At 35.2% G+C, this 23,091-nt stretch overlaps 1 protein-coding gene across 2 annotated transcripts in view; it reads left to right on the top strand.

The window, feature by feature from the left end:
- Nucleotides 1-13,112: 13,112 nt before the first annotated feature.
- The window catches only part of CAT9 (cationic amino acid transporter 9), a 135,545-nt gene continuing 125,566 nt past the window's right edge, over nt 13,113-23,091 (top strand). Inside the window, exons 1-2 of one of the 2 annotated variants that reach the window (XM_089787522.1) lie at nt 13,141-13,273; nt 13,367-13,612. In XM_089787522.1, coding sequence (XP_089643648.1) covers nt 13,393-13,612 — 220 coding nt within the window. In that variant the 5' untranslated portion in view covers nt 13,141-13,273; nt 13,367-13,392. Of the gene's footprint in view, nt 13,613-23,091 lie in introns of both variants that reach the window. The other variant, XM_089787521.1, reaches the window with a different exon arrangement.

Raw genomic sequence — 23,091 nt, 5'->3', positions numbered from 1 at the left:
TTTGACTAGTTAAATTTAGCACAAAGTTTTCACACATATCAAGATTGCAATGCGAAAGTCACAAGTTTTAGTGTGAATATAAATGCAAAGAAGGCACAAGCATGGATACTATCTTAAAAGGAAGGTAAGTAATTGCAAGCTAGATGGAATCTAGGTTATGAGGCAGTTGTACATTATTCTTACTATTGAAACCAAGGTTTAGAGCCCCATTGATTGAATTCCCTTTTCAACATATGCATAAAACACAAGATAAATAACACTATATAGGTTTTGACCACCTAGCCAGAATTGTTAGATGCTACTTAATTTTGTAAAACCATATTTGTGATCATGGGGTGATAATACACTAAATCTTAGATGTGTATAGTGGCCCAAGTCTTAGATGGATATAACTAAGCCCTTTTGTCAATTCAATTTGGATTCCCTCAATTTTTCTTATATTCATAGGAAAGACATTACCGTGAATAAGAGTGAGCCATTTTTGGGTGTGCATGGAGAGTCATTGATCAAAGATGAATACAGATGAATGCAATTGTCAGTTAATGATGAAATAGCTTGTGGATTCATAATTTTTGGAACTAGTTATTGAATACCTATTGTATTTCATAAGTGTAGAAGAATCAAGTTATTGTTTAGATTCAGATCTATGTTCTTGCACTAGTGACATTAATGAATCTAAGGCCTACTCCCCTAGGTCTTACAAAGCCTAAAGTGTAGAAGGAGTATAGCCTTCTTAGTTGGCCAAGGTTCAATTAATTCATCCATCATAGGAATTAGTTACCCTTAGATGTATTTTGTTTTCATCTTCTTCGTTATTTAAACATTGTTAAATCAAGAACCAACATGACCAATAGATTGTTGGCACTGTGGTAAACCAAGGTATAAAAAAAGAGATTGTTGGTCTTAAAAGAACAATGAAGGAGACAAATAAGAAGGAAACAAAGAGGAAAATGTAGTGAGTAATAAGTTATGAATCATCAACATTTTCTTTCCTTAGAAGAAAAAAAATGTTGATGATTCATGGGTTTTAGATTCAAGGGCTTCATTTCATGCTACACCCCATAGAGGTTATTTTATTCATTAAGTCCAAGGGGATTTTGGGCTAGTTTATTTAGGAGATAATGAACTCTATCAAATTGATGGAAAGGGGAGAATTAAGATTATGTTATAGAATGTGAATCATTGGCTCCTACAAAAGGTATGACATGTTCCAAGGTTGAGTAGGAATTTGATTTCAATGGGGTAATTAGGTGACAAGGGTTGTATAGTTACTTTTAATGATAAAAATTGGAAGGTTTCAAAAGGTTCCTTAGTAGTAGAATAATGTGTAAAAGTAATCACCTTGTATCTTTATACAGGTCATATTGTTTCTTCTACTTTAATTATTTCAAAGAAAAATAAATGTTTAAGAATAGTTATTGCAATTGAGCAGGAAGAACATCAAACATTTGTTGTAGATTCTAAAACAATACTATGGCACAACAGATTTGGGCACATGATTGAGAAATGCATGAAATTTCTTCTTTGAAATAAAGTTTTACTAGGTCTAAAATGTATCAATATGGATGTTTGTGAAAGTTATGTTTATGGAAAAGAAAATAAAGTGAGTTTTGTGAAGAGTGGAAGTAAAAGAAAAATGAGAAGCACATACAAATGTATGGGGACCAACTCAAGTATATTCCCCTGGTGGCTCTTAGTATTATGTTACATTAATTGATGATTCAACTAGGAAAGTATGGATTCATTCTCTTAGATAGAAATATGATGTATTTAAAACTTTTAAGAAATGGAAAAGCTTGATTGAGAATGAGATTGGTAAAAGACTTAAATGTCTAAGATTTGGTAATGGTGGTGCAATGCAAGAGCATCTTGGATCAATGAGAAATCTTGCATCAACCAAAAATATTGTTTTGTTTTCTATATTAGTTTGTTGCTCAAGCAGTAGTCATTGCTTCTCATGGTTTTAAGTTGGCATCTTAATGTTGACCCATTGATGATCCTTACCCTAAGTGTGCAGAATCGAATGCTCTTTGTGCTTTCAGTTTCGTGCCTCTTTGTTTGCTCACTTTTTATTACTTGTTTCATCCTATGCATTATGGAGTTTCTTTATACATGATTTCCTAAGATGACATGGAATATTGCATGGTTGAGGGACATCACTTGGATCATGTGTGGACCTATCCTTAAGAGCATGGATTTTCTTTTGGTCATTTTTTTAGTCATTTATTTTCTCCTCCAAGGCAGGATGTATTTGTAATTAATTTCCTGATAGATAGAATTATTATCTTGGTGGCTATATAAGAACTTGGATTAGATTTAGGGAAGGAGGTTCAAAGGTAGAATTTGGTAGATAAGAGAGTAGAGTAAAGTCTCAATATTTTGAACTTTCAGTTCTTATGTTGCAATTCATTGTACTAGTTGTAACCAAGAAGGCCTTACAACCTGGCATGTATATTTTATTATATAAGTTTTATAATCAATTGGTATTTGTTTGTGGATAAATTTGGATCTTTTTTGCTGCATGTGTACTCTTGGCAAGGTGTTAGGAGATTAGAATTGGTTCCTTTCCCCTACCTACCTTGCATCAGGTGGTATTAGAGAAAAGTTTCTTTCCTTGTGAGTTTGGGATCATGGAGAGCCTTAATTGGATTGGTTGTAGGGTGGAAGATCTAAATTCTAACCTATAACTTGCGAAAGGTTATGATGTTGTAGGAACTATTGTCAAGATAATTCGAGGTAGAGGAAATGCAAATAATGTTATTATGGAATATGTTGAGATAGATTGCAGCAAGACTTGAAGTTGTTGAGACAACCCACATAAGAGGTGTACATATTGAGGATTTTAGTGAAGATGAAGAAGTGGTACCTAATCCTAATCCTGAACCTAAAGTAGAACAAGATGAGGAGAGGCTTCTGAGAGTTTTGTCTAGGGAAAACTCCAAACCTACTATTGAATTTTCTTGTCATGATGGAATAGTTGACACTAATGTTGTGTTGGATTTGATCTCTAAAATGGATAAATTCTTTGAGTAAGAAAATACCTTTGATAATAGAAAGGTAAAGATATAAGTCACCAAGTTGAAGGGTCATGCTTTACTTTGTTGGGATAATTTGCAAATTGAAAGGAAGAAAAGAGGTAAAGAAAAATCAAGACATGGGAAAATATGATTGGCAAGATGAAGAAGAAATTCCTTCCTACAAATTACCAAGTTAATATGTTGAGGAGAATGTAAAATTTGAGACAGAAGGATATCACTATGAAAGAATATATTGAGGAATTTTATAAATTGGACAATATATCTAGACATGTGGAAGATGAGGTTGAGAAAGTGGATAGATACCTACATGGTTTGAAGACATCAATTCAAGATGGGATTAGCTTTATTAATATGGATAGTGTAGAAGAAGCATATCAATATTCCCTTAAAGTTAAGAAGTTATTGGCAAAGAAGCATGATCAAAGAAAAAGAGGAAGAGGTAGAAGATTGCAAAGAAGTAGAGGAAAAACCTATGAAGAAAGTAGTAGATCTAACAATGTAATGTAAGACAAAGTTAAAATAGAATGGAAAGAGGAATCTTATAGTAAGAATGGTAATTATACTAGAGGTAGCTAAATTGGTCAGTCTAGAAATGTGAATAATGGTAAAAGAGAAGAGATATCTTGGTTTAAGGGCACTTGTTTCAAGTGTGGAGAAGAAGGGCATAGAGCCTTTAAATGTACTAATTCTAGAAAGAAGATTGAAGTGAGAAACAAAAATGCTTTAACATGTGAAGAGGTGGTTGAATACCCTTATGAGCCTAAGCATGGTGAGAACCTCGTATTAAGGAGAATCTTATGGAATGAGGAAACTAATGAAGAGCATGTTCTTGAGGAAAAATTTATTCAAGACTAGATGTAAGATTGTAGGAAAATATTGTAAAGTGATCATTGATAGTGGTAGTTTACATAAATTGGAATCATAGGAGCTAGTAAAAAATGTTAGTTGTAGAGATTGAGACACCCTAAGCCTTATCATGTTGCTTGGATCCAGAAGGAGCATAAGTAGTGAGTGAATAATGTTGCATTAAATTCAAGATCTGGGATTATTATAATGAAGGTTTGTGTGATATTATGCCTATGGATTATTGTCATATTTTGTTGGGTAGACCTTAGCAATATGATAGACAAGCTCTGCACAATGGTAGATTAAATTAGTATACTATTTGGGTTGATAAGAAAAAAAAAAGTATTGTCACCTTCGGTAGAGAAACCTGATGAGAATCAATATTGTATCATAGTAACAACATGTTTGGTTGAAGGAAATCAATTTGTTAAGGATGTGAAGGATTGAAATATCTATTTTTCTTTGATTCCTTGGAAGACTTAGAAACAAGATGAGCTTAAGTATGTACTTGAGGTTCAAACTTTGTTGACTGGATTTTGAGATATTATTTATGATAATGCACCTTATGGTTTTATTTCTCTAAGAAATATTAGTCATTGTATAGACTTGATACTTGGAGCTAGTTTTCCTAATAAAGCCCCACATAAGATGACATGGGTGTTGAAAATGAAGAATTGAATAGACAAGTGCAATTTTTTTTTATAAGAGACTCATCAGAGAAATTTTGAGTCCTTGTGTTGTACCTATTGATTAACACCTTAAAATTATAGATAATGGAGAATGTGCACTAATTATAGAGCTATAAAAAAGACGACAATTAAGTATAGATTTCTATTACCTAGGATGGATGACATAATGGATTGTTTGAGTGAAGCAAGATATTTCACAGATATTGATTTGAAAAGTAGGTATCATTACATCATAATTAGGGAAGGAGGTGAATGGAAAACTGTTTTCAAGACAAATGAAGGTTTGTATGAATGGTTGGTTATGACTTTTGGTTTAAATAATACACCTAGTACTTTCATGTGGTGGATGGATGAGGTTTAAAAAAAATTATTGGGTAAGTTTATGATTGTATATCTTGATGACATCTGGATATTTAGTAAGACTAAGGAAGATTGCGTTGAGCATATTAGACACGTGTTACAAAGATTGAAAGAAGAGAAGTTGTTGATTAATTTGAAGAAATGTTCATTCATGAAGTAAGAGATTGTATACCTTGGTTTTTAAATTTCTATTGATGGTTTAAAAATGGATCCTAAAAAGGTAAAATTTATTCTTACTTGGCCTACACTTGAGAATGTTAAGGAAGTTAGATCATTTCATGGACTGGCAAGTTTCTATAGGAAGTTCATCATAAATTTTAGTTTAGTATTTAATGCCATGACAAAGACCATGAGAGGGGATAAAACGGATTTTAAATGGACACATGGAGCACATTAGAGTTTTGAAACATTGAAACAAAAGGTGGTAGAATTACTTACACTTCATTTGCTAGATTTCACTAAGGTTTTTCAGGTTGATTGTGATGCTAGCGGAAGTTCCACTGGAGATGTTTTGAGCTAGGAAGGAATACAAGTAGCTTTCTTTAATGAGAAGTTGAATGATTTTAAGAAAAGATATTCAATTTATGACCAAGAATTCTATGATATTGTTCAAGCTTTGGAGAAATAGAGACAATCTTTGATGCCTAAGAATTTTGTGTCATACACTGACCATAAAGCTTTACAGTATTTGGGAAGTCAAAAAAAGTTGAACCAAAGGCACATGAAGTGGGTGGAGTATTTAATAAACTTTTATTTTGTGTTGAAACATAAAAGTGGACATCAAACAAAGTGGTACTTATTTTTGACAATTTGAAGAATTTGTATGAAATTGGTCCTAATTTTGTAGAACCTTGGAAGGATTGTAAGAATACATGATAAGTGAACAATCTAAGTGGACTAGTTATTTTATTCAAGAAGCCATGTTGTTTAAGGCAATTCAATTGTGCATACTTAGAGGATATATGATGGATAACATCATAAGGGAGAAACATAGTGGAGGAGTTGATGGACATTTTGGAATTGACAAAATAGTAAAGATGATCTTTTTCAGATATTACTGCCATCAATTTTACAAAGATGTTTAGAATATTGTTAAGAGGTGCAAAATATGTCAAAAAGAAACTAGTCAGAATTTGTTTATTTACTCACCATTGCATGTTCCAAATAAGCCTTGGAAAGATACTAGTATGTACTTTGTGCTTGGCTTACCTAGAAGTCAGAGATGTGATGATTCTATTCTAGTAGTGGTTGATGGATTTTCTAAGAAATCTTATTTCATACCTTGAAAAATGACATCTAATGCAGTACATGTGATTGAATTATTCTTTAAGAAAGTGGTAAGGTTGTATGGGTTTCCAAAGACTATTGTTTTTTATAGTGGTACTAAGTATATTGGTTATTTCTAGAGGACACTTTGGAAGAAGTTGGATATTGAGCTTACGTTTAGTTCTACTTTTCATCTGGATAGACAAATGAACAAAGTGAAATTGTGAATAGGAGTTTGATAACTTATTGAGATGTTTGATTGGAGATAAGCCTGCTAAGGGACTTGGTTTTAGCAAAAGAAAAGCTTGCCTATAATAATTTTGTAAACATAAGTACTAAGAAGACACCTTTTGAGATAGTGAATGGAATACATCCTAAAGGAGCTACTAGGTTAAGGGATTTGAATACAGAAATGAAGAGGAGTGTTGAAGCAAAGGAATTTATGGATTTCATGAAGAACTTGCATGAAGAAGTAAATCAGAATCTAGAAACTAGTAATCAAGAATATGAAAAAAGGAAATACATGAATCTTTTGAGGTTGGAGATAAAGTTATGGTTCAATAGAAGAGAAAAAAATTTCCAGTTAGTACAAAGTTTGGTCCTCATAAGATCTTGAAGAAATTTGATAGTGGAAATGCTTTTGAAGTTGAATTACCTAAGGACATGGATATTTCACCAAACTCAATATTGTAGACATCTTTGAGTGTTTTGAATCAAATGAGGAATTAAAAGATAACCTAGATTATCCCAAGAGAAAGACTAAAAACATTGAAAAGGTTTTGGATTCCAAAGTAAGTAAGAGCACCAAAGGAAAAGATTACATGGAGTACCTTGTTCAATGGAAAGAAAAACTAGTTGAAGATAATTCATGGATAAAACAAGTTGAGTTGGATCTTTATGACTTAGGTCAAAGAATTAGGGTTACCTAATGTGGACATCAGTTCTTTATTCACCACAGGTGTCTAGTGTAGGAGCATCTTGGGTCAATAAGAAATCTTACATTGACCCAAATTATTTCTTTGTTTTTTGAGGAGTAGTCATTTTTCTCATGGTTTTAAGTTGTGCATGGTTGACATCTTCATGTGGACCCATTGTTGATCCTTACCTAAGTGTGAAAAATCTAATGCTCTTTGTGCTTGGAGTTTTGTGCCTCTTTCACTACTCACTTTTTAGTGCTTATTTTATGTTATGTACCATGGAGTTTCTTTCTACATAGTTTCCTATGATGATGTGGCATATTAAGTAGTTGAGACATATCTCTTGGATCATGTGTGGACCTATCCTTAAGAGCATGGATTCTCTTTTGGTCATTTTGTTAGTCATTTGTTTTCTCCTTCAAGGTAGGACCTATCTGTAATTAATTGTTTGATAGATCAACTTGGGGTCTTGCTAGCTATATAAGAACTTGGATTAGATTTAGGGAAGAAGATTTGAAGATATAAGCTAGTAGATAGGAGAGAAGAGGAAAGTCTTGAGATTGCAAGATTTGAGCTCTAATATTGTAATTAATTGTATTGGACACAACCAGGAGGGCCTTACAACTTGACATATATATTTTATCATGTGTGTTGTCTAATTAATTAATATCTATTCATGAATAAAGTTGTTTCTTTGTTGCTACATATGTGTTTGCTTCCATGTGCACTCTTGGAAAGGTGCTAGAAAACTGGAATTGGTTCCTTTCCCCTACCTACCTTGTGTCAAGATGAGTATTGTAGCAAAGAGTTTGAAGATTATTGTTCTTCTATTGGTATTCATAGGAAAACTATTTTTCCAAGGACTCCACAAGAAAATGGAGTGGTTGAATGCATGAACAAGACAATAATGGAATATGCAAGGAGTATGAGGTTGCGCATTGGGCTACCCTTAAACATGTGGAAAAAGATTGTTAATACTACTATATATTAGATAAAAATAGGTCCCTTTACTACTTTGGGTTGTGGTATTCCATTGGAAGTATGGGTAGATAAGAAGGTGAATTATTCTTTTCTTTGAACCTTTAGTTGTGAAACATTTGCATATAGATTTTGAAAATAGAACCAAGCTAGAAGCTAAATCTAAGACATGTGTATTTGTTGGATATAAAATTGATGAATTTAGCTATAGACTTTGGGATTTTGAAAATGATACAACTGTATGAAGCAAGAATACCATATTCAATGAGAAAGTGTTGTACAAAGGTCTATTGCAACAACATGAGAATAAATAAAATGATTATGTAGTATTGGATGATACTCCAAAAGTTGATATTTAGTAGTTCCTCATGATCTGCAACAAAAACAAGAATAAATACCACAAACCTTAGTGAATGTTAGATGGTCAACAAGGCTCAATAGATCTTCAGAAAGATTGTCTCCCTATTTGTGTTCTATTTTATTAAAAGCTGTAGATGAGCCAAAATGTTGTGATAAAGTTGTGTAGGTGGATACAAAAGTTTAGTGGGAGTCTACAATGACAGAAGAAATGGATTCCTTTCTATAAAAGAAGACTTGGGATTTATGTAAGTTTCCTGTAGGTAAACAGGTTTTATAGAATAAATGGGTTTATAGGCTAAAAGAAGAGAATGGAGGTAATAAAAGATTCAAAGCCAGGTTAGTTGTAAAAGGATTTGTACAATAAAAGGGCATCAATTTTTTATGAGGTATTTTCTCTAGTTGCTAAAATTATTTCTATACATATTGTTCTAAGTATTGTGGCTATTGAAGATTTGCATTTGAAGCAATTTGATGTTAAAACAACTTTTCTTTATGATGATTTGGATGAAAAAATATATGGAACAACCATAGGGATTTGAGGTCAAGGGTAAGGAGAATTTTGTGTGCAGATTGAAGAAAAGTTTACATGGCTTGAAGCAAGCACCTCGAAAATGGTATCTTAAATTTAACAGTTTTATGAATGAGCATGGATACACTCGGTGTCATTTAGAGCATTGTGTTTATTATAAGAGGTTGGATGATGAAAACTACATTATTTTATGTTTATATATTGATGATATGCTTGTAGTTGGGTCTAACGTGGATCACATCAAGTGATTGAAATAACAATTAGCACATTCTTTTGCTATGAAGGATTTGGGGGCAACACAACAATCCTTGGTATGAAAATTTGCAGAGAGAAAAAATAGAAATTAAACTCTACCTTAAGCTGATTATATTGAGAGTACATTGCATCATTTTTGTATGGAGAATGTCAAAGTTGTTACTATACCTTTGCCTTGTCATTTAAAATTGACTAAGGAGATGTGTCCAAAGACACATGAAGAGGATGATAAAATGTCGAAGATACCTTATGCTTTAGTTGTAGGAATTTTAATTTATGTTATGGTTTGTACTAGGCTAGATATTGCACATGTAGTGGGAGTCGTTAGAAGGTATATGAGACATCCTCAGATTGAGCAATGGAATGTAGTCAAATGGATTCTTAGATATTTGAGAGGTACATCTAGTAAATGTTTATATTTTGGGGGCTCTACTACTGATTTACAAGGCGATGCTAACTCAGATTTGGTAGGGGATCTAGATACCAGGTAGAGTACTACATGATATGTATTTGTCGTTGGTGGGACATCAATGAGTTGAGTTTCTTGATTACATAAGGTGAATGCTTTATCCACTATAGAGGAAGAGTATGTTGCTACTACATAGGCAACCAAGGAGATGACATGGCCTCAATTCTTCATGGAAGAATTAAGACACCCACAATAGGACAATTATTTCTATACAAATAGCTAGAGTATCATTCATCTTGCCAAGAATTCTGCTTTACACTCAAAGAAAAAAATACATACAGTTGTGGTATTATTTCATTTGGTCAATTTTGCATGATGGATAGTTAAAGCTGGAAAATATACATACAAATGATAATCCAACATATATGTTATAAAGGCAGTGACAAAGGAGAATCTAAACTCCTCTTCAACTTCAATTGGTCTTCTAGATTGAACATAATAGATGAACAATAGAGTCTAATGTGGTTGGTTTACAAAGGTGATAAAATCATATTCTGGGATGACAATTAGATGGGTGGTAAGCCTTTAAGATCTAATAAGCTTTGCCATATTATGAACATAATGAAGGAAATTTTGGGCTTCCAGTCAAGGACTATATTTCTCCCCTTGACCAATCAAAAATCTTTTCCATGAATATGTTTTTGATGGTTCAAGAAGCTAATAAATTTATTAGGGTTTCATACACCATTGCTCAAATTTAAAGTAGGAATAATTAAAGTGGTGTGATTTATTGTTGTGGCATCCCTAATACCATCCTCATTCATATTCATTCTTTCAATAATTTGTGTGGTTGCAAGTATTGTTGTAACCTCCATAGCTGCAAGAATTTTTCACCTATCTTCACACTATAGGTGTTATAAGAGACTGTGTTAAACTAGGAAATGGGTGGGGATATGGTTAGGATTGAGCCCAAAAAAATATAGGATGAGTGGCGGAAGGATTTGTGTTCTTGGATGACTATCTATGAAGGTGGGATTCTGCCTTTTGTGGAAGCCATGGATGGTTATGATGAAACTTTCTCCATGTAGTTGGTGAACAGTTGGAATGATAGGAAAATTACTATAGATGGGATTACCTTTGAAATCAATGAAGATATCATTTCCCAGACTAGTGGGCCTTCTACGAAGGGTAGGAAGTGGAAGAAGGTTATCAAAGTGCCTAACAATAAGGCTAGTCTCAATAGGTTCTTCAAAGATAAGGAAACTTCGATAAGACTATGTGGTAGTTTTGGTAGAGAAACTCCTGGAACCATGGAACAATGTCTACTTTTTTATTATGAAGCACCTCACCCTGGAGGGGAGATTTAGGGTAAGTTACGAGTATCACTTTCCTTTATTGAATCACTTTAGGTATCATAATGAGATTTCCATTTTATTTTTCTTGCTTGTGATCTTGAAGCCTTAGTTATGTAGGTTAGGGAGTACATACAATTGGGGAACAACTTTTTTAGCTTGCACCAGGGTTTAATCTTTTTCCTTTATGATTTTCACCATACCCTCTTCCCCCCTCGTAACATTGTCCTTTTGCAGGCCCCTACGTCTAACACCAATGGTGTTGCTGTGTCTTTGGATAATAACCCTACCCCCCACATGTCCCATGATTCCCTATCTACTAATGAAAAAAAATACAAGAAGACCTCTGCTATTTCAATCTCTAAGAAGAAGCCCAAGATGGGCCCTTGTATTGTTTTGGTTGATTCTAATACATAGTTGGGAGGTGGGCATAGGTGCTCCTATAGAATTGCCTCCAACCCTAGGATGAAACAAATGTCAGATTAACAATTTAATTTGGAGGAAGTGGAGTTGGACTTTGAGTCCAAGGAGAGTGAGAAGAAGAAGGGGAATAATGTTAGACATAAACATAAGGCATAGAGGACTAATTATATTGAGGAAGATGAGGATGTGTTGGGGTTAGAAAGTGGTAGAACTAGCCCAAAAGTTGATGCTACTACCATGAGCAAGGATACCATCCATGTTTCAACTAGTTTCAAAATGGACAAGGTGGACCTTACCATCAACAAGGGTGCTGGGTGCTGAGATTTTATTGGATACCTCCCCTATGATAACCACGTCCCCCCTTACCTAAGCGACCAAGGATACCTCCTCTTTCTCTCCCTGTAAGGCCACCACTAGTAGCAAGAAAATTCTTGAGGACCCCCTAACCCCCTCTCTATGCAGGATCTGCCTTATGTGCAGGATAATGTTAAAGATCAAGATGGCAGTCCGTTGGTTGATGAGTTGAAGAGCCTAAGAAAGGAGCTTGATAGGGTGAATGAGATGATCTTTGAGCTAGACAAGATTTTAACCTCCCTTGCTGATTTCTCTATCAAGGTGACACACTTTGCAGCTACCACCCTTAAGCTCCTCTAGTAGGAATATGAAAAAGACACAGATGATGGTGATGAGATTAGCTCCTTGCATCTCTATAGGTTCCTCGCTAATGATTGGCTACAATTGTTGTTATCTAAACCACAATCCCCAAAAGCTAAGGGGAATTGAGGACTTTCTCTCGAGTCTTGTTTTTTTGCTATTTTGATAAGATGATCTTCCTGCCGTGCGTGGAAGCTAAAAACTTTTATTACATGACTATTATGATTGTTGTTGGTAGTAATAGTTTTTTTAGAACCTACAATAATTATTTGTTCATGGATACTCTCTAATTCTATTGTTTTTCCCTAGTTTCCTCTTGCTGTTGGTATGGTATAAGAAGTCATGCATGCAATATTTTTTATATCTAAAATACTATAAATTTATTTTGTCAACAAACATAAATGTAAGTTTCCATTAAATAGTTAAGTAGAAAGTTTATAATTGTAAAATAAATATCACATTTACATTGGTTGAAACAACAATTTTTTTAAGGCAAAATGTTGAAGACTTTTAATTGTTAGTATTTAATTTATTTAATTGTGCATAGTTTTTTTCAAAACAACACATTCAAACTGCAAATTAATTATAGGATAAAAAATAGGACAATTCTAAATTTTTGGAGAAGATTAGATGTATGGAGTAATTTGCATTAAATGCATAACCACCACAAATATGAAGTTTTTGGAAAAGTCTAATACGAGAAAAAAATTCTTAAAATAAATAATTGTAAAATTTGATATATATTAAAATTATGCAAATGAAAAAATGGTCAAAAAATAAAGAGGTATGATTGAAAAACTAATATAAAAATCTTACACTAATGATGTTGAGAGAATAAGCCAATAACATAAAGATATATATTTTATTAAAAATGAATATTTGATTTGTGACATAAAAATATTATAAAGATACATAATTCAAAACTGATTCATAAAAAATAAGAAATAGTAGTCAATATGCTTTAGTATCATAATAATAAAAATAATCACAAGGACTCACATATAAAATAAAACAATAAAAAAACAAAAACATTTTTACATTTTACATTTTAGCATTAGCTATATCTTTAGAATTGTACGAGACTGCCTACCAAGTATCCTTCAAAATTTTGAATTGTTTATATTCCACGTTTGCCAAAACCTGCGCTACCTGAAAATTCATCAGCAAAATTTCTCCAGCAGAGCTAAATTTTTTGAGGTAATCCTCCTCCATGGGATCTATCATTGAAGATTCACTTCACTCATAAGGTTCTAGATACATTGAATATCCGATTGCTTTGTATATATATAGATTCTTTCAATTCGACTCTGGTTTAGATGGACCAGAGGATGAAAGGGTCATCATGGCTCGCCCAATTTGGGAGAGCAGCTGGTCGTACCAAAACTTATACATCAGACAGAGTAAATAACGATTCAAGCCAAGAAGGACTAGTGCGGAGATTGGGATTGTTTGATTTGATATTGCTGGGTATAGGGGCTTCAGTAGGCGCAGGCATATTCGTCATCACAGGCACCGTTGCGAAGGAGGCAGGCCCAGGTGCTACAGTACTTCTTTTACATCGATCTCTTACTACTTTTGATTATCTGATTTTAGGAAATTAGAATTTTAATTCAATAGCTGTGCTCAGAATCACACATGTAGACTTGCCAATTTCAATGTCTACCTAATACCTGTGAGTGATTCGTTGTATTTATGTAAGCTGAAACAGAGTTTTATTTCATGTATACAGTTGCTATTCAAGAGATTATGAATTCTCTGTAGTTTTTGCAAGTTTCTCCCAGTAATGGAGAGGTATTTGTTTTGCAGAAGATAATTACTATTATCTATGGATCAGCTAGCACTTGAAATCAGTAGTTTGGGCACGCGGAGTGCACTTTTATTTATATTTCTTTCCCCATGTTTTCTTATTGATTCTAACTTTTGCAAAATAAGAGGAGCTGTAGTCTGACATTTTGGTGCTATTCTTTGCTTAGTTTTCTAGGCTTCTCCCGTGATTCATTGCTCGGATGTATAGGCCATTTCCAATTTGAATTGCTGTGAAAACGCTGCACCTACCTCTTTCTGGGGAGCAGTGAAGATGGAAACAGTGGATGACATAATGGTGTCTGGGATGAGTAAGACTGGCATGTGTATTAGCCTTTGGTTTCCTAGCAACATATTCACTCGCCCATATGCTCCTAATGTGCAACATAGGATGGAGATTTCATCAGTGAAATAGCAGAAGCTTAAAATCGAGCAAGGTCCGGGAAGTTAGAGATAAACAAACATGTGCTCGCTGTTTCCGATGCATACATTCACAGCGAATAATCAAATATGCAACTTAAGTAAGATTTGGTCGATCAGGTTGAGCTTAAGTAATAAATCAATAGATTTTTCAAAGCAAACGGCAGAGACCCATGTTTACATTTTCCCTTTACATAAAAATCTACGTTTGAGTCCCCAACAGGGGTCGTGTTAATATATGATAGTGCGATCTTGACTGTTAATGTCAAGTGCAAGATTTTTGTGAATTTAAGGGAAGAGATATCCTCAGCTGTGGATTCCAGCTGAAGGTAACGTAAAAAAGTGGGCAATTTTCCCTGAAAAAAAAACTCTAATACGATGATATACTTGTAGTGTTCTTAACAGAGAAATGCATATGTAACTTGCACAAAGAGCAAAGTTTAATGATTGGGAAAAACTTAGCTAGCCATCTTAGAAACAACAAAGTATTAACCGGTCTGCAATAGGAAGGACATATTTATGCAATATGCTATGAAACTGTCGTGGAAGCCCAAGCACTTGGGCACTTCTATTATATGACTTTGTATTGTCTTTGGCGTTGCAATCACACAATACGGTGGTGCTGGCACAATGTGCAATGATGGCGTCAAGAATGTTGCCTCTATGCAATGATGCAAATATTGTTGGTAAATAATGATTTTTGTTGCTGACACAAAAGCTTCTTCTGCGGCCAGTTTGAGTTACAAAAGATATGCCATGCTTGTGTCACGGTGCCAATAAACGCACACAATGCATGCAAAATGACAATCCGTCTCGGGTCAGTTATCCTAGCCTTGTAACGTGTTGTTTCTCAGAAGTTAGTGTGTGAGTTGTTAGGGCATCAATCATCGGAAACTAAGTGTGGGAAGATGACCGTGCATGTACTCCATGACTCATTACTTGTTTTTGTGAGGAAGTTGCTTTGCTTTTTCAATCTTAGTTTTCTCTCAAAGATTTTATTTTTTGGAAGTGATTGAATGAATGAATGAATGCTTTTTAATGACGTTCACGAGATCAGAGCAGTCTAAGGGACCGAAGAGTAACCGCAGTAGATAATTTCCAAATTCCTTTCCATTTCTAATCTTTTGGTTTGTATCTTAACCAAAAAACCAGCAGTCTGCTTTATCTTATCCCCTTCAAATTAACTATGCATTTGTCCGCCCTCAAGATGACATCATAGAGAGATCTGATGTTGTCAGAGATTGAATGTGGTTAACAATTGATATGACTATATTTCCTAGTGGTGACTAATAAAATAGAAGTTTCTATATATAGGTTGAATAAGTTACTGGCATTGGTATGCTGGTTTGGCAAATGTTTTTGGTAATCTATAGAATACAAATTTTACTCCAAAATCAGGAATTATGTTTTTGATATTTAATGCAGCAAAACTAGGGTGCTGTCCCTTGAACACAACAGCCCGGTGGGTGTCACTTAGCGGATTAACGTTTACAGCACACTAACAGTATCAAAAACAACAGAATAAACTTCAAAACAACAAAAAGTGACCAGTATTTCTGGTCACAATATCTACTACTAACGTTAAAAACATCTACGGTACTGATCAACATAGTAATTAAAGTCTCTAAACAGGGCCACCTTGGGCAGCAAAACTAGGGCACTGTCCCTTGAATACAACAGCCCAGTGGGTGTCACTCAGCAGATTAACATTTACAACACATTAAAAGTATATCAAAAACAACAGAAAAAACTTCAAAACAACAAAAAGTGACCAGTATTCTGGTCACGATATCTACTACTAACATTAAAAACATCTACGGTACTGATCAACATAGTAATTAAAGTCTTTAAACAGGGCCACCTAGGGCTACATCAGAAAACATAAAAACTACCAGTATAAGAGATAACAGTCTCGGTATTAAAAACAGAGTTCAAAACAATGCTGTAGGGGCCACTTCAACATTAAAAGAAATAAGAAAAGTGACCAAGTCCCTAGGCTTCCTTCTGTTCGCATGGCTTGTTGAGCGTCCCCATCACCCAATCCTCAGTGAGGAATTTTGTTGAGCTCCTTGTAGTTGCATTCCCCATTATCATCCTTGCCAAGTGTGTTCTTCTGCAGTAGGCATAGAGAAGTGACCTAGTTGTGCATGATTTTATATGCAAAGCAAGAGACATCTTCTGACTTCTTGTCCATTTCTACAATTCTTTTCTTGATTTTATTCAGCTCTTCCATGTTGACGTCACACTCATCTCACTTCACACCCAAATCAGTAGTACTTTTATCGGTCATAGGCAGTTAAAAATTTTCCTTAAGCACTATGTTTTGGGTAAGGTACAGGGATTCCGTTTTGTGGCTTTCAGAGACATGGGATTAGATGCTAGCCATCTCAGGACAAACTTCTCTTTCAACATCTTTCTCTTTTTCCTCTTTTTCATCATTTGCACTCTTCCTTCCCTCCTTCAACTTAGAGTCCACTTTCAGATTTTCCCCCTTTTTCACAGGCCATGTGGCAAGTATTGTGGACCGATGAGTGCTACTAGTTTCCTCCGTTGCATCAATGTCAAAGTCAATCACTTGATGGTAAATTTGCCCCTTTTTGTGGCCTTGGCCTTCATTTTGGTAGAAAGTTCTTTTCTTTTCTTCTCCTTGAGACAGTTTTTCTTACTTGGGTTGGGGGCATCCATAATGCTAGTGTACGGGGGCAGGCTTCCAGAAATAAGAGCCCCTGAATAGTGATGGGTCTAGGTGGGTAAAGGGCAAGATGAAAACGGTAAAGTTTGAGAATAAGTCCTTGGTGCAGGGGTTTTGGCTTCTTGCCCTTATTCTTGGCGATTTCAACAGTTTCCTTGACAAAACTCTCCAAAGATTGGAGAAGAAAGAACATAAAAGAAATGGCATTGTGGTTTTTGCAATTATTAATGAATGACATATGATAGAAATTATACACCCCAAATCTACCCTCAAGTGTAAAGTATTTCATAACCATCAAACAAATCTGGTCCCATGGTTCTGATAGTTGTGCGCTGTGGTATCCACCACAAAGCTTAACATGGCTTTCTCCATTACGAAAAAATGGTTCAAGTTTTCCACATCTGAGACCCTGCTAGTCTTTTTTCATTTGCTTTCCGTCATAGTGCATCGTCTTAAATGGAAGCACTTCCATGTCAAGAGTGTTTAGCCCTCCGAGTAAGTGGTCTAGGGTCATGTCAAGCGCCTTGAATGGGTCTTTGCATGGATCTAGCTTTTTTCCCCCTGTTCTGCTTCTCTCTCTCGTTCTATTTCCAGCCTATTTCTGATAACTTGCTCTGTGAAACTGAGGACTTTGACTTCTGGGTCAAGGATGACCTGGTGAGTCAAGGTCAACCTCGACCCTGACCTAGGTCAAGGATGACCTTGACCCTGACCTAGCGCAGGGTCGACCTCGTCCCTGACCCTAGGTTCATTTTTCAATTTCTGGAAGTTTCGTGATCTCGGGCTTCGGAAATTTTTTTCCCCGCTTCCGAATCGACTATTTCGGAATGGTAGACTCTTAAATTACATTTAATCTAGGTCTATTCCTAGGGGTTAAGGTTAAATGAGATTTAATGCTCTTATGTCGGCCTTCTCTAGGAGTTAGTGCCTTAGATCTCTATATAAGGAAGCCTTCTTCCCTCATTTTATCACCCACGAATTTCTACGATCCATAATTCATGCGCATCCACCTATTATGAAGTTTACACACGATTATGAAGTGAAAATTTACTAGCATTCAAGCATTCAAATGTTCAAGCATCCAATTCATCAAGGAGATCCATTATTAGCCATTGAAGGATTCAATCTCTATGGAGCCCTCTTATTGAAGATTTCTCCATCCATATTCATCCAAGCCTTTTCCTATGCAAAGATACATTCAAGATTGGTGTTGAAGATCTAATGCCATTGATTTGAGACATCCTACATAAATTTCTACATTCGTTTGGAGCATCCGTACTTGTGGATTCAAGGATTGGTATCCTCCACAAGGATTTCAATATAAGCAAGGTGAATAGTTCCATTTACTTTGTTTATGCATATTACAATTTCAATTCAATTTCAAGGTTAATTCCAAATTGGGGTTTGACTAAAGCAAACCCCCCATCCAAATAAACAAACTATTTTTCTTGCAGATACAGGTGTGGAACAATGAATTGAAGAGTAGATTCAGATACCTTGACTAATACAACATGCCACACTTTGAGCCAATACACAACACCTTCTCAAAAGCATTCAGTTCCAACAGATATATACAACATGTTACACTTACACAGCTAGGTGCAAAACCATACACATCTAGATAGGATCGAATGAAAAACACACAATCTACCACGATGTAGATTAAAAATCAAAGCCAGTTGGTAAAAGCACCAACCAATACTCGGTACTCATTGATTGATACATTGAGCCAGTTACACAATAACCATTACATAAAAGGCTGAAATATGAGTATGTTGACATCAATGACAATCAATCTTTAATGACAACAACAAATGTACAACATTAACCTCACATTCTAACAAAAGAAGAGTACTTAGTGCAGTCATAATTTTTTGTGCCACCACTTGCTTCTTTCTTCAACACCTCTCGTGCGTGTGAATAGTTTGTCATTATAATAGGAATAACAAGCTTTTGTATTTCAGACATATTTTGTAATCTTATAAAATCCTTCAATCCATTATTTAAATAATGCCTTCTTCAAAAAATGAGTCTCATTAATATTGATGCGACCAATAAGAAGCCACGTCACCAGTCCATAGGAGGATGAGGCAACATGTTGGCAACACAAATCCAGATTGTCACTATCATAAACTTCAAGTTTTGAAAATAGAATGGATAACTAGTCAAAGAGCTGAGCTTCTCACTATCCTTGTAGAGTGTGTCCAAAATACTCCACAATAGATCACAATAAAACAAATTATTGATTTTCATTGTAAGAGAAAACAATTTTCTCCTTACTTAATAGAGACCTTATGTTAGAGGGTAAGCATTGTTCCTCCTTCCAATATCTTAATCCTTCAACTACCAGTCCCATAGTGGCAATAACATCTGCAACCACATTTCTTTCTCTAAAAATATGCTATGTAGTAAAAGATTTAATTTTGTCAGCAGAGCTGTAGCATCTTCTAAGATTCCCTTCATAGCCCAACCTGCTTTCATGAAACCTTTATGGTGCAGGAGCACCTAGGATCTAGGCTAGGTCCCTAACTATTTTGGCTTGTAGATGGTTCTAGCCAACCATCAGGGAATAAGGGCTATGTATAAAGCCCTAGTGTTTGTTATTTGTGAGTAATGGTTAGATTAGTGGATGTGAAGGAGCTAAGGGTCTACTTAGACTCCTAGTTGCTTGGTTTGCTTAAATAGGCTTGCATAGTGCATAGGTTGACCAAGGGTTGACCAAAATTTCTAAATTGGAAGAATCAGGTTAGTAGTCCATTTTAAGTCATATGGGACTCTGCAAAGTTTTGAGTTCATAAGTGACCAAAATCACAAAGTTGCAAAAGTTGCTTGAGCAACTTTGCATTTTGACAACTTTGCAACTTTGTCTTAAAACTGAACAAACTGATTGTTTTCAGTTATGGGTTCCGTACTGGAGATGGACACACGTGCAAAATGCCTATATAATACCATCACATGCCTAGGAGAAGGAATGGTGTGCTTATTATATGAATTTCAAGTTTTGAAGGAGCAAGCTTGTAGCATTCTTCCACACAGTCTTAGCACTTGGTCATTGAATCCAATGTGAATGGATTGGACTGACTGAGTTTGCTTCATGGTTGGTTAGTAGATTGAATGCTTGTAGCCCAGTTTTTATTTGAAGATTTGGATTGCTTGATAGATAGTTTTATGGAAATTATCTTGTTTTTGTCAATTCTCTGTCCAGTTTTGGGTGATGTAGAAAGAATGGCTCTTTCTTGAGTTCCAGTGGTCAAAGCATCACGGCCGTTTGGAATCAAGAAGAGCATGCTGTAAATATTGTACATATGCAATTAGGAGTGCCAGAAGTGAGTTTTGCTAATTTTGCAAGCATGCCCTAGGCGAGTTTTTCCATACGTGGCTATGTGCTTCATGCTGTTGTAGTGATTAGGAGTTGATGAATTGGATTGGTGTGTGCCAGTCCAGGAGTTGGAGTTGAAGAATAAGGTAAGAATTAGGGGGTTATTTGCAAGTTTTCTTGGTTATTGGAGCAAAACCTAGACAAGGGGCCTAATTGAGAGCTCTAGGGCTACTAGGCCTAGGAGGAGAATTTTGTCTACTTGGTGAAGTGGGTTTGTGGGACAAAGTCCAAAACCACTCTAGGAGCTTAAAACTAGTGTGTAGAAGACAAATTGCTGGTGTAGCAATGCCTACTTGCTGAGTAACCCTATTCTTGCAAACATGGCAAGAAGTGCATAGTAGGAAGACTAGGTAAGAGTGGGAAAGTAGAAGTGGCACAACAAATTGATGAATTAGGCCTTGTAGAAGGGGATAGGATAGAGGATCCTCTTGGAGATAGGCACATGAGATTAGCCCTATAGGCTTAGGATAAGCCTTGGAAGGTTGAGTAGGAAGACTTAACCTAGTTTGTGGATCTAGTTACATCACTTTAGTTGCTTGAATTATCAGCTCAGACTTACCTTCAATCTCAATGGAATTAATTCCAATTGATAAAGCTATTCTAAGCCTTGTAAGCCAATGCCCTCTGCCTAATAACTAGTAGAATCTTTGAAGTTGCCAATATTAGCAAAAATTAACATATCACTCCTCCTCCAACAACTTTACCTTGTCTTACAACACCATTAAAATTCAATTTGTACCAAGAAGGTAGATGAGGTCGTCACTTAGTGTTATTCCTAGCTAACCTCTTGGTATTATCAAACTTTAAAAAAGCCCCCAGAAGTTTCCACTTACTAGCTAGTATATAATCCCATTTAGTTGGAGCGTAGCTGTAGGTTTTTCAACTGAAGTTTATCCAATGTCACTTTTGCCCACTTTATAATGTTAAATTGACCCCTTTTAATTAAGTTACATTATGTTCTCATAAGTCAATTTCAATATTACATGAATATGTCCTTAATTTCCTAATGTCCCCAAAAGGGGACATTACAACCCTCCCTCCTCAAGATTGTTTGCCTTCAAGCAATTGTGAGTCCATAAACCAATACTAGGATTCAGTATCCATCTGTTAGCATCCCTGTGGCCCATATTGGTAACTTTGAAGTCAGGCCTTGCCATGTTGTATTACCCAAAATAAGAATGCAACTCATCTATCACTGAGATCCTTGAGTCCCATGTCATCCTAAGAAATACTGTTGCTTTTGGCTGTTGCGCTACTCTGAACCCAACTATTCCCTACCTCAAGTTGTGAACTCACTCATTTTGATCCTTGAAAAGAAGAGCTCCTATCCAGTCAACACTTGAATCCCAAACAATTCTATCCACCCAATCTTGGGAGTAGAAATGGTGATCTATCCATCCATGATTCCCCTGTGTCATTCAACTACACAATTATAGCACTCTGTCATGCCAACAATACCTCTTATATGCATGAAAACCAACTCCTTTGGGATTTCCGATTCAATACTCAAATTCCATTTTTGTCTTTCTATACAAGGAGTCATACAATAGACCTTCTTGTGTGAGAAAAACACATCATCAAGTATACCAAACTCAACCATCCCCTATTGAGTAGACTCAACCCTAGTGCTGTCATCATGCTCAACATCTGTGATGCTAGAGTAACCATAGGCTCTAGATAAATGTGGAGAGGAACAAATCAATGTATACTCATCTGCACTACCCTTTCTCCCTGTATGCTCCTTGGTCATGTTGTTAGCCAAGTCTCTATCCAAGGCTGATTTGTAATCAACAATGTGTTCCTCGGTCAAATATAGCAAGGCTACCACCTGTTGATTATCAAAATCGTTGATTAGAAACCTACGAGCCCTGCTTGCTTGATGCTGGGATATCTAATCAATTTTGGCCAACTTGACAAGATTAATCAAATTGATTTAAATCCTCCACGCTTTTGGCTCCGCAAAACCAAGGCTTGTACACCTGATCCTGGACAACAAAACTTGGATCCAAGATGTTTTATAGTGAATAGATTATAACACAAAGACAATTTCCTCAAATGGCAAGAATTTAAGGAAAGCTTCTGGATTGTGACTAGTGAATATTATTCTTCGAATTTTGATTACTTTAGTAGAATTGTGAGTTGCTGAAAGGAAAATTTAAAACGAATTACTAAAACAAATAATTATCAAACTCTTAAAGGAAAGAGGCTAAATTATTGCCAGCATATGGATTGAAATTATGAGGAAATTAATGATTAGTGCTGAAGTTTAATTGGGCAATAGAGTCAAATATATATTTCTCACATACAACTTTATGATACTGGTTATATTATATTTGTAAATGATTTAGTTATTATGATGCCTCAAATTGTTTCGCCTTTTCACGTATTTAGATCAGTCTATGATGTTTTAACCCTTATGTGGACAAAATAGATACAAATAAAAAAAACAATAATATTTTACAATATTTGTATTTATTAGATCTAAATAGCGGCGAACAATTCGATCCACCTATCGTAATAATGAATTCTAAAAAAATAAAGAGTAAAATGATCACAAAGGACGAATTATATATATTTTGTTTACCGCATAGGTTAATTAAGAAATGCACACAGACAATGAACAACAGAACTCCTTAGATTATTCGCATATGCCAACAGATCACATAACTGGAGATAAGATATGATAAGATGAGATAATTTACAATGATCTCAGACGGGGTA

This window comes from Cupressus sempervirens, chromosome 6, assembly GCF_028749045.1.
Source record: "Cupressus sempervirens isolate cs-2001-9-10 chromosome 6, ASM2874904v1, whole genome shotgun sequence".
In the NCBI taxonomy this organism is placed as follows: Eukaryota; Viridiplantae; Streptophyta; class Pinopsida; order Cupressales; family Cupressaceae; genus Cupressus; species Cupressus sempervirens.
Note: the sequence above shows the minus strand (reverse complement) of the source record. Positions and strands in the feature narration are given on the sequence as shown.